This window comes from Gopherus evgoodei, chromosome 1, assembly GCF_007399415.2.
Source record: "Gopherus evgoodei ecotype Sinaloan lineage chromosome 1, rGopEvg1_v1.p, whole genome shotgun sequence".
Classification (NCBI taxonomy): Eukaryota; Metazoa; Chordata; order Testudines; family Testudinidae; genus Gopherus; species Gopherus evgoodei.
The window spans coordinates 218,146,816-218,159,630 of record NC_044322.1 but is presented as its reverse complement, the minus strand read 5'-3'; the positions used below and the strand labels follow the sequence as shown (position 1 = coordinate 218,159,630).

At 45.5% G+C, this 12,815-nt stretch overlaps 1 protein-coding gene across 1 annotated transcript in view; it reads left to right on the top strand.

Annotated features, from left to right (window-relative positions):
* LOC115636516 (ephrin type-B receptor 5) overlaps nucleotides 1–12,815 on the top strand; it is a 158,087-nt gene that overhangs the window by 133,283 nt on the left and 11,989 nt on the right. Inside the window, exon 7 of the mRNA XM_030536705.1 lies at nucleotides 12,616–12,740. Coding sequence (XP_030392565.1) covers nucleotides 12,616–12,740 — 125 coding nt within the window. The remainder of the gene's footprint in view (nucleotides 1–12,615; nucleotides 12,741–12,815) is intronic.

Sequence of the window (12,815 nt, the reverse complement as noted above, 5' to 3'; positions counted from 1 at the left end):
CAAGCTGGAAGGGGTTGCTATCACTTTGGAGGACAGGATTAGAACTCAAAACAACTTTGACAAATTAGAAAATTAATCTGAAGCCAATAAGATGAAATTCAATAAAGATGTGGAAAATACTACATTTAGAAGGAAAAATCAAATGCATACTTACAAAATAAGGAATAATTGGCTAGGTGATAGTACTGCTGTAAAGGATCTAGGGTTTATAGTGGATCACAACTAAATATGAATCAACAATGTGATGCAGCTGCAAAAAAGGCTAATATAATTCTGGAGTGTATTAACAGAAGTGTACTATGTGAGACATGGGAGGTAATTTTCCTGCTCTATTTAGCACTGGTGAGAACTCAACTGGAGTACTATGTCCAGTTCTGAACACCATACTTTAAGAAAGATGTGCATAAATTGAAAGAAGTCCAGAGAAGAGCAGCGAAAATGATAAAAGGTTTAGAAAACCTGACTCTTGAGGAAAGGTTAAAAAAAACTGGACATATTTCATCTTGAGAAAAGAAGACTGAGGGGGGACCTGATAACAATCTTCATATATGTTAAAGACTGTTATAAATAGGACAGCGATCAATAGTTCTCCATGTCCTCTGAAGGTAGGACAAGAAGTAATGGGCTTAATTTGCAGCAAGAGAGATTTAAGTTAAATATTAGGAAAAACTTTAACTACAAGGGTAGCTAAGATCTGGAATAGGTTTCCAAGGGAAGTTGTGTTGTGGAATCCCCATCACTGGAAGTTTTAAGCACAAGCTGGACAAACACTTGTCAGGGATGGCTTAGCTAGGCCAGGGGGCTGTACTAGAAGACCTGTTGAGGTCTCTTCCAGCCCTATGATACTTTTATGTCTCCTTTGCAGGTGATTTACGAGCTTTTTCCTTGAAAATGTATTAAATTTCGAACTCACTGGTGAAAGTTACCCTAACTTGGATTTCTTTATTGTTATTTTCACTAAAACTATTTTGCTCTTTCATACTTCTTTGCCTTAAAATGTAGCTGCTCAGCTTCATTATGAAATGTAATAGAAATGGGCATATAAAATACACTGGTGTATGTAAATGTCAAAATGTATGCATATTCAATCTAAAATGCTGGTAAATATTCTTTATTTTGGGGGGGCCTATGGTGTCCTCTTTGGGGTGGGTAGGGTTTATCGGGGGGTAACAGTCTGATGGGTGATTGAGTGGTAGGAATGGAAAGCATATGGAGCGACAGGATGGACAGGTGATGATGCACATCTAGTACCATGATTATTTCAGGACATTTATATACAATTAGTAATAAAAAACAAGGGAATGGGCCTGAAACCTGGCCCTTAGCGGCAGTGGTGTGTGTGTGTGTGTGTGAAGAGTGCACTTTTGGCTGCCCATGCAGTATGTGCCATTATAGGGCCAGTTATCAGCCCTGCTGCCTTTCACAAGCATTAACATTCACATTACAAATAGTTTTAAAAGTCCTATGGCACTTTTTGCAGAAGTGGCATGTTCTTGGTCAAATTCCAACCAAATAATTACATTCTACCTCCTTAAAATTCTCCTTGCTGCCATGTCTGGGTACAATGTTCTTCAGTTGTGTCCTAAAGTCTTGCATGGTGGTGGTGTGCACTGTTAAACAGTTGTTTAGTTCTTTCCCAGTTACCAGCATGTCACCACAGATAAAGCAATTCATTTCTGTGCAAAACTGTTTAAAAGGAAAGTGCTAACATTTTGAGAATATTTTATTATGTAAAGTATTTTATTATAACTTTGGCTCACATTCTGCTTTCACTTACATCATTTTAACTGGTTCCTACTTGCCTGAGCTGGTTAAACCCCTTTGATTTGCTTCTTCCTGACTAATTTTATCTCGTTGGATATGAAAAACAATTCTTTTATCTCTCTTGCAGGTGGGAAGGGAGAAGAGCCATTCTATGGCTTTGCTTCTTTGCCAGATGTCCCTGACTTTCTCTCCACCCATCCCAGGTGTTCACACATTCGGGGGCTTATCAGGAGTCTTTGTTGGGAATTTTCTGTCAGAATCATTTTCCAGCAGAAGATGGCATTTTTGCAAAAACAAGATTTTCCATAAGGAAATTTCAGTTTTGCCAGAAAATTTGACTTTTCTGTTGAGAAATTCAAAATGATGCCACCTTGCCTGCCCGGAGAACTCTTATCAATTTCACTTTCCACCCCCAGGGAGAAAGCAAAATTGACAGGAGCCTTCCATGCAGGCAACTGGCAACCCAACACATCTCATTTTGGTTTTCCTGAAATGGATGTTTCCTGGAAATCCCTTCTCATAAAAAAGCTATTAATTATTATTATTATTACTCTTCATCCAGTTCAGGATGAAAAAAGTTTCAAAAATGTATAATTTGTATGGGAATAAATTTCCTACTCACATCCATGCTCTTACTTCTCTGCTGGGAGAGGTAATTTCTAGAGGAGCGGTTTAGTACATCCTCAGTTCAGCAGCACACTTAAGTGTGTGCCTGGTGTTCAGCATGTCAGTATACATGTTGACTTAGTGTATTTGAACAGGGCCTATATCTCAGTGATGCAGTTAAAAGCAAGGGAATATAATGGTCAGACAAATCAGTCTACATTTTTAGTGTATTTTTGAAATAATGAATCATATTCTATCCCAGGCAACTTCTTGTTTCCCTTAACCTGCTTAAATGAGTTTCAGTGTAGTAAGCAGAATTGCCAGACCCAATTGTTCCGAAATCACTAGTCAGGCCCAAAAAACCCTAATGAAATTGACTTAATAAATCATGAGATTTTTTAAAATGGAGTTTCTCTTATTTGCCTTCTGGCTTATGAGCTTTTAGGGGTCATGTTTTCAAGCATTTCTCTCGAATCCTGAGGGCTAATCACTTGCTGTTTAAAATAAATGAAAGTTGAGATTCTCACATCATCACTTCACCTTCTTGAGCTGAGGATTTAAGACTCATGATCAAATCATGAGAGTTGGTGACAGAGTAAGTAATGTACTAGACTATCCCACCCCAAAGAGACAGAGGCCCTATATTTATCCCCAGAGTGAGTGCAGTGCTGGAATCTCCCCTGACAGCATGCCTCCTGCTCTGAGCTGGAGAGGCCAAAGCATAGTTCATGTTGAAAGTCCATTCAGTCCTGGGCCTCTGTGCCAGGATGGCCAACAAAGGGACTGATTAGTGTCAGGGATAGCAGTGGTTTTGCCATTTGGACACCTGTCCCAGAAGACACTGGACTGAGACCCAAATGAGAGCAACTTTCATTCTTTACTGACTATGGGCAGGCTTGGAACCAGTGACCTAGGAGGGCTTCAGCCCTGTCCCCAAGCGTCCAAACTCAAACTCCCTCAGCTCCTGACTTGCAGCTGGTGATTTAGAGGTGAAAGGCCCCATATCTTCTTCCCAGTTGCTCCAACTATCTGAGCCTGTTCTCCACGCCACCTGGCTCTGATTTAAGTGCATATGCTGCTGAGGTGCACATCTTTCACATTTCACTTCCAAGGAGCTTGTAATGTCAGACAAGCCACAGGGAAACCAAGCTCCTAAGGAAAGGAATAGGCCTAGCATTAACCCCACTTTATAATTGTGGTGACAGAGGCACAGAGATGCTAAGTGACTTGGCCAAGGCAACATACTGCACCAACAGCAGAGCAAAGGTCTCCTGACTCCAAGTCTTGTTTCTTATTCACTGCACTACTCTTCCTTCCACCTGCTCACTGAATTTACCAATGCTGCACTTCATCACTCCCTCATGACTGAGATTTCCTGGCTTCATTCACTGGCTCTAGTGGCGGGGGAGGTGACTTTCCCCACCTCCATCCTGACACATACAGCCTGCTGCTTTCTAGAGAAGGTTAGAAAAGAGCTGGGCCAGGTGTTCTTTGGTTCACATCCTTCATCTCCAGTGATTCATCTGATATAACTGCTGTTAAGGGAGTGTAATCTAGAGGCACGAGGAGTCAAAATGCCACAGTTAGGAGCCCAAGCCCTTAGCCACGGTGGGACAGCAAGAGTCAGCTCTGCCAGTCGTCAGCTCCGCAGAAGCCCACAGCAGTCTCCCAGCTCGGGAGCAGGCAGGAGGCATCTGACTCCTTCAGCGGCTGCAGCCCAACTGAGCTCCCAGACCCGCCTTTTATACTTCCTGTCCCACCCACTGACTTTTGGTGGGAGGGGTGAGCACAACCTGGCTCTGCCCACCAAGGCTCAGTGAATGGTCCCTCCCTCTCTGGGTCTGTGGGAGGTCATTCTGCCTCACTACACACACACATCCTGAAGTCCAGCTCATAGTCTTCAGTGCTGGCCTCTTAGCTCCCCCCTAGGTGAGATAAAAACTTGGTACTGGCATTTTCCTTACCTCCCTGATCTCTGACCGTGAAGACATATTGCCTTAGGGTAAGATACCAGCGCATTAGTCTGGCTTCGGAGTTCTTCATAGTGTTTAGCCATTTGAGGGGTGTGTGGTTGGTGATAAGCACAAAGGGGGCCCCAAATGTGTCAATAGCCCACTTTACTGCAAAAGCCTCTTTCTCGATGACCAGGTACTTACACTCTCTGGGGAAGAGTTTTCGACTGAGATAGAGGATAAGATGCTCTTCTCCATCCACCTGCTGGGAGAGGACTGCCCAAGCCCCACCTCAGAATGTCTATTTGCACCAGAAACTCACAGGTGAAGTCAGGGCTGAACATGATGAATTCCCAATATAAGCTTCACTTTAGGGTCCAGAAGGCATTTTCGCACTTGGCTGACCAACACACCTGACAGGAGCTGTCCTTGGTCAGGAGTGCCATGAGTGGCCTCACAATTGACACGAACTGAGGCACAAACCATTGGTGGTACCCGGCCAGGCCCAGGAACTGCCGAACCTGTTGCTTTATAATCAGCACCAGGCAGGCCTGTTGTCAAGGTTCTTTCCCCACTCTGAACTTTAGGGTACAAATGTGGGGACCTGCATAAACACTTCTAAGCTTAATTACTAGCTTAGCTCTGGTAACTCTGCCATCATCCAGAAATTTAAGTGTCTGGATCACTTCTTGTCCCCCCCAAAACCTTCCCCTCCCTGGGCAGCCTTGAGAGGCTTCACCGATTCCCTGGTGAACACAGATCCAAACCCCTTGGATCTTAAAACAAGTAGAAATTAACCATCCCCCCTCCTTTCCCCCCACCAATGCCTGTAAAATCAGGATGGAAAATACTATACAGGGTATTCAGATTCATATAGCCCAGAGGAACACCCTCTAGCCTTAGGTCAAAGTTATAGCAAGCAGAGGTAAAATCCTCTCAGCAAAAAAGGAACATTTACAAGTTGAGAAAACAAAAATAAAACTAATCCGCCTTGCTTGGCTGTTACTTACAATTTTGAAACATGAGACACTGATTCAGAAAGATTTGGAGAGCCTGGATTGACGTCTGGTCCCTCTTAGTCCCAAGAGTGAACAACACCCAAAACAAAGAACACAAACAAAGACTTCCCTCCACCAAGATTTGAAAGTATCTTGTCCCCTTATTGGTCCTCGGGTCAGGTGTCAGCCAGGTTTACTGAGCTTCTTAACCCTTTACAGGTAAAAGAGGCATTAACCCTTAACTCTCTGGTTTATGACACCTGTAGCATCTGGACCTACCCTATGAGGGGGCGGACTAGATCCTGGCCAAATGTATATCCCAGGTATGTAATCTCTTGCCACCAGATTCGACATTTTTTTGCATTGGCCATGAGTCTGGCATCTCGCAGGGTGGCGGCCATCTGATTTAAATGGTTCTCCCACTGGCAGCTGTAGATCCAAATAGGCTGCAGGATACTCCATATGGAGGTTCAGGAGTTAGTCCCTCAGGTGCTGGTAGGGCGCTGGAGCTCCATGGAGGCCGAAGGGCATCTGAGTGAAATGATATAGCCCACTCGGAGTTGCAAAGGCGATTTTCTCCCTGGAGCTTGGGTCCAAGGGGCTCTGCCAGTACCGTTTTGTAAGGTCAAGTATCATGATATACTTGGCTGTGACCATTGAGGCGCTCATCGGTCCTGGGCATCGGGTACACGTTGAATTTTGAGATCACATTTACCTTCCAGAAGTCTATGCAGAATCAGAGGGTTCCCTCGGGCTTCGGAACCAGCATGATGGGACTATGCCACTTGCTCTGTGACCGTTGTGTGACTCCCAGCTCCCTCAGTGCTTGGACTTCCTTCTCAACAATCTCCCGTGTCTGTTGCAGGAGTGGGCAGGTGGTCGCCCAGACCGCCTCCTTGGGGTTCATCTGGATGGTGTGCTGCATGACTCTAGTCTGGCCTGGGAGTGCAGTGAAAGTCGTACGGAGGGCTTTCAACAGGCACTGGGCCTGTTTCTGTTGTTCTAGGGAGCAAGTGTCACCCAGTTGAGGCTCCTCAGTCTTGGCCATATCAGGGACCTAAGGCTTGCTCAGAAGGACAAGGGCGGTCAGAAGTCCTTCACTTGTATGCCAAAGTTTCAAAAAGTTAAAGTGACAAACCTGCTTTTTCCTTTTTTGGTCTGTTTGGTGAATCTCATGTGACCAGCTCTACCCACTGGACCACTTTGTAAAGGCCCTGCCATCAGGCAAGGAGTTTTGACTCCTCCGAGGGGAGAAGAAGGAGCACATAGTTGCTGGGTTCAAAGGTTTAGTCCCAAGCCCCCTGACTGTAGTGCCATTCCTGAGTCCATTGGGGCATCTGGAGCTTTTCTTGCGCAAGAAAACTATCCAGATATATGTTGGGAAAATAACACTGCAGGGCACAGACTATCTAATAAGTTCCTGGACTGCATTGCAGACAACTTTTTATTTCAGAAAGTTGAAAAAGCTACTAGGGGGGAAGCTGTTCTAGATTTGATTTTAACAAATAGGGAGGAACTTGTTGAGAATTTGAAAGTAGAAGGAAGCTTGGGTGAAAGTGATCATGAAATCATAGAGTTTGCAATTCTAAGGAAGGGTAGAAGGGAGTACAGCAGAATAGAGACAATGGATTTCAGGAAGGCGGATTTTGGTAAGCTCAGAGAGCTGATAGGTAAGGTCCCATGGGAATTAAGACTGAGGGGAAAAACAACTGAAGAAAGTTGGCAGTTTTTCAAAGGGACACTATTAAGGGCCCAAAAGCAAACTATTCCGATGGTTAGGAAAGATAGAAAATGTGGCAAAAGACCACCTTGGCCTAACCACGAGATCTTGCGTGACCTACAAAATAAAAAGGCGTCATATAAAAAATGGAAACTAGGTCAGATTACAAAGGATGAATATAGGCAAATAACACAGGAATGCAGAGGCAAGATTAGAAAAACAAAGGCACAAAATGAACTCAAACTAGCTATGGGAATAAAGGGAAACAAGAAGACTTTTTATCAATACATTAGAAGCAAGAGGAAGACCAAGGACAGGGTAGGCCCACTGCTCAATGAGGAGGGGGAAACAGTAACAGGAGACTTGGAAATGGCAGAGATGCTAATTGACTTCTTTGTTTCAGTCTTCACTGAGAAGTCTGAAGGAATGTCTAGTATAGTGAATGCTTACGGGAAGAGGGTAGGTTTAAAAGAGAAAATAAAATAAGAGCAAGTAAAAAATCACTTAGAAAAGTTAGATGCCTGCAAGTCACCAGGGCCTGATGAAATGCATCCTAGAATACTCAAGGAGTTAATAGAAGAGGTATCTGAGCCTCTAGCTATTATCTTTGGGAAATCATGGGAGACGGGGGAGATTCCAGAAGACTGGAAGGGGGCAAATATATTGCCCATCTATAAAAAGGGAAATAAAAACAACCCAGGAAACTACAGACCAGTTAGTTTAACTTCTGTGCCAGGGAAGATAATGGAGCAGTTAATCAAAGAAATCATCTGCAAACACTTGGAAGGTGGTAAGGTGATAGGGAATAGCCAGCATGGATTTGTAAAGAACAAATCATGTCAAACTAATCTGATAGCGTTCTTTGATAGGATAACGAGCCTTGTGGATAAGGGAGAAGCGGTGGAGGTGATATACCTAGACTTTAGTAAGGCATTTGATACGGGATAAACTAGGAAAGTACAATTTAGATGGGACTACTATAAGGTGGGTGCATAACTGGCTGGATAACCGTACTCAGAGAGTAGTTGTTAATGGCTCCCAATCCTGCTGGAAAGGTATAACAAGTGGGGTTCCGCAGGGGTCTGTTTTGGGACCGGTTCTGTTCAATATCTTCATCAACGATTTAGATGTTGGCATAGAAAGTACGCTTATTAAGTTTGCGGACGATACCAAACTGGGAGGGATTGCAACTGCTTTGGAGGACAGGGTCAAAATTCAAAATGATCTGGACAAATTGGAGAAATGGTCTGAGGTAAACAGGATGAAGTTCAATAAAGATAAATGCAAAGTGCTCCACCTAGGAAGGAACAATCAGTTTCACACATACAGAATGGGAAGAGACTGTCTAGGAAGGAGTATGGCAGAAAGAGATCTAGGGGTCATAGTAGACCACAAGCTTAATATGAGTGAACAGTGTGATACTGTTGCAAAAAAAGCAAACGTGATTCTGGGATGCATTAACAGGTGTGTTGTAAACAAGACACGAGAAGTCATTCTTCCGCTTTACTCTGCGCTGGTTAGGCCTCAGCTGGAATATTGTGTCCAGTTCTGGGCACCGCATTTCAAGAAAGATGTGGAGAAATTGGAGAGGGTCCAGAGAAGAGCAACAAGAATGATTAAAGGTCTTGAGAACATGACCTATGAAGGAAGGCTGAAGGAATTGGGTTTGTTTAGTTTGGAAAAGAGAAGACTGAGAGGAGACATGATAGCAGTTTTCAGGTATCTAAAAGGGTGTCATCAGGAGGAGGGAGAAAACTTGTTCACCTTAGCCTCCAATGATAGAACAAGAAGCAATGGGCTTAAACTGCAGCAAGGGAGATTTAGGTTGGACATTAGGAAAAAGTTCCTAACTGTCAGGGTAGTTAAACACTGGAATAGATTGCCTAGGGAAGTTGTGGAATCTCCATCTCTGGAGATATTTAAGAGTAGGTTAGATAAATGTCTATTAGGGATGGTCTAGACAGTATTTGATCCTGCCATGAGGGCAGGGGACTGGACTCGATGACCCCTCGAGGTCCCTTCCAGTCCTAGAGTCTATGAGTCTAAGGGTCCCGGCCCAAGCTAGTCAATCCTGTAATCATAGGACATATTTCAAGAGCCTCTGGGAGGCCAACAGGTTGTGTTCCTAGGCGCCTCTCATTAGATCCAGCACCCTGTGGGGTTGTTAGCCGACAGGAGTTTAAAGGGGGAGAATTTGGTAGATGACTGAGGTACTACTCAAATGGCTAACAACAACGGCGGGATCAGCTGGTCCCACTGTTGTAACTCTTGTGGAGGGAACTTCCTCAGCATTTCCTTTAAGGTTCTATTGAAGTATTCAATGAGCTCCTCCATCTGCAGATGATACACAGACATCTTCAGTTTCTTAATACCCAGCAGTGTACACACCTAGCAGAACAGCTGGGACGTGAAGTTGGTCCCTTGATCTGTGAGTAGTTCCCGGGGAAGCCCAACACAGACAAAGATCTTCACCAGTTCCTTTGCGATGATGTGGGCACTGGTATATCATAGTGGAATGGCCTTGGGAAAGTGGGTTGCGTAGTCCATTAGGACAAAGATATAGCAGAACCCAGCATTACTCTTTGGGAGTGGTCCCACCAGGTCCATTGCAGTTCACTCAAAAGGGATGCCTACTATGGGCAAAGGGATGAAGGGCGCCTTTATCACCCCTGGGCCAGTGGCCAGCTGGCACATGGGGCATGAGTGACAGTAGTCCCTTACCTCGCAATGTACTCCCGGCCAGAAGAAGCGAGATAGGATTCAGGCCAGAGTTTTTTCTTGCCACAAGTAGCTGGCCACAGAGATGTCATGGGCCAGCTTCAAAATGTCTCTCCAATGGCAGCGGGGGACTACCAACTGGGTCTGAACCTCGTGGTTCCTGCCTTTAACACTCAGATGCCCAATTCCCAAGGGAGTCCAAACCCTAAATAAATCTGTTTTACCCTGTATAAAGCTTATTCAGGGTAAATTCATAAATTGTCCGCCCTCTATAACACTGATGGAGAGATATGCACAGCTGTTTGCCGCTCCAAGGTATTAATGCATACTCTGGGTTAATTAATAAGTAAAAAGTGATTTTATTAAATACAGAAAGTAGGATTTAAGTGGTTCCAAGTAGTAACAGACAGAACAAAGTGAATTACCAAGCAAAATAAAATAAAACATGCAAATCTAAGCCTAATTCAGTAATACAACTGAGTACAGATAAAACTCTCACCCTGAAAGATGTTTCAATAAGTCTCTTTCACAAACTGGATGCCTTCCTAGTCTGGGCACAATCTTTTCCCCGGGTACAGCCCTTGTTCCAGCTCAGGTGGTAGCTAGGGGATTCCTCATGATGGGTCTCCCTTTTCTCTTTTCCACCCACTTATATATCTTTTGCATAAGGCGGGAATCCTTTGTCCCTTTGGGTTCCCACCCCCCTTCTCAATGGAAAAGCACTAGGTTAAAAATGGATTCCAGTTCAGGTGATATGATCACATGGCACTATAAGACTTCATTATCCACTTGCCAGCACACACCTATACAGGAAAACTTACAGGTAAAACAGAGACATCTGCAGTCAATTGTCCTGGTTAATGAGAGTCATCAAGATTCCAAACCATCATTAATGGCCCACACTTTGCATAATTACAATAGGCCCCCAGAGTTATATTTCATATTTCTAGTTTCAGATACAAGAGTGGTACATCTATACAAATAGGATGATCACGCAGTAGATTATAAGCTTTGTAATGATACCTTACAAGAGACCTTTTGCATGAAGCATATTCCAGTTACATTAGCATATTTTAATAAAATCGTATAGAATGCAATGTCACACCCGGGCATCAAGGTAGGCTCTTACATCCCCATGGATGCACTGGAGTCTGATTTCCCATTCTGCCAGTCCAGGGTTAGAGGCAACTTATTGGCGGATAAGTGTCTGTCCATATCCTGAGTCTAGGAGGACCATGACTCATTTCGGCCCCATCCTCACAGGCATCATCAGCTTCAGGGTGGACTATTTGCAAGCATGGAACTCTCCCATATAGACTCAGCCGAAGTTGCAGTCCATATTGGGGCCTCCCATTGCAAGTGTGCAAAACGACCACAGGAGAAGCAGGGTCCAACCTCTGGATGTCCTGGCCGAGGCATCACCTCTATAGGAGGGCTTCGACTATAGTTCTGACCCTTCTTGTCAGGGCCAGGAGAGTTGCCCACTGCTCCGGGGACCACCCTGCAACCAGTGTGGCTCACTGAAAGGTCACAAGGAATGGTTCAGGGCATCTTCAGGTCCCATCTTGGAAAGTCTTACTGGCACTGGGGAAGTGTGTGGAGGGTTTCACTGTGCTCCCAGATGAGGTCCGGTTAAGTCTAGGCAGCAGGGTCGCAAGCTGTAGCTATTGCTGCTATTGGGTCCTCAACTGCTGCACCAGTTGCTGTTGTTGCTGGAATTGTGATGCCTGCTGCCGCTCCTGGCTCTCAGCCAGATAATTACTAAGCTTATTGAGCTCCATCTCTCCTATTAGCAATATCTATGGTGCAGCTGATGCAGGACTTCTTACTACAGGAGTTGGGCTGCTGCCTGAATTCTCTGCCAAGTGTAGTGGGTTGGTAGTGTTCCTTCCCCCCCACCTCCACAAATTTGTGAGAGGTCACTCCACCTCACTGCGTTCCTTTGTGTCACCCCCTGTTGGGGAATTAGTGGGGCCCCACACACGGCCTGGGGCTCTGGCCTGAAGTCAGGGCAGAGTAGCAAACACATTTAGGAGTCCAAGTCCTTAGTCAGGATGGGACAACAAGAGCCTCTAGCTCGGGCCTGTATTCAAGGGCTAGGTGCACAAACACAGTGCATGAGGCTCTGGTGGGAGTTGAGCAGAGTCTAGTGTCCAAGCTCAGCGGACTATAGGCTGATGCAGGCCTTCTGGCCTAAGGAGAGGGAATACTTCCACCCCAGAGGTCGGGTGGCCGAGGGGACCTGGGCCCGCCCAACTCCACCGCGTCCCAGACCAGGGCCCTAACAGTGGCAGAGTGGTCTTAGTCTTTGGCAACCACCCAGCCAGACGAGGGCTGGCTGCCCCAGGCCAATTCCTACCTTCCCCTCGAAGCGTACCTGGATCCATAGGGGGTGCTCTGGGTCGTCAGGTGCAAGGCCCGTGGCAGTTCCAGCAACTTCTCCGTGGCTTGGGCAGTGGGTAACTCCAGCAATTTTGGCCAGTCTTCAGCTCCGCAAGGGCCCACACCAGTCTCCCAGCTTGGGAGCAGGCAGGAGAAGTCTGGCTCCTCTGGCAGCTGCAGCCTAACTGAGCTCCCAGACCCTTCTTTATACTTCCTGGCTCCGTCCATGAGGGCTCAGTGAGTGGTCCCTCCCCCTCTGGGTCCGTGGGAGGCCACTCGGCCCCACTACACCACCCCAGAGGTGACTAATTTCAGTGAATAGTTAAATGAAATTGCCCCTGGATGTCTTTTGGTATATTTGTAAAGCACTATGGGATCCTTCTGAAGTCCACACTGTCACCTCAAATTAAATTATGTCTTCTAAACAAGCTTTTCCCCTTACAATCTCTTCCTCCTCCTTTCTGTCTTGTTCTAGTCCCCTCTGCAGTTCCTATGATGCATCAGGTGAGTCGTACTGCCAACAGCATCACATTGTCCTGGCCACAGCCAGACCAGCCCAACGGGATCATCCTGGACTACCTGCTACGCTATTTTGACAAGGTGAGTGGAGAGCAATGGAAAAGAGACTGCCTTACTGTGAGCATTAGTGGGGGAACATGCAGAAGGGAGGGACTG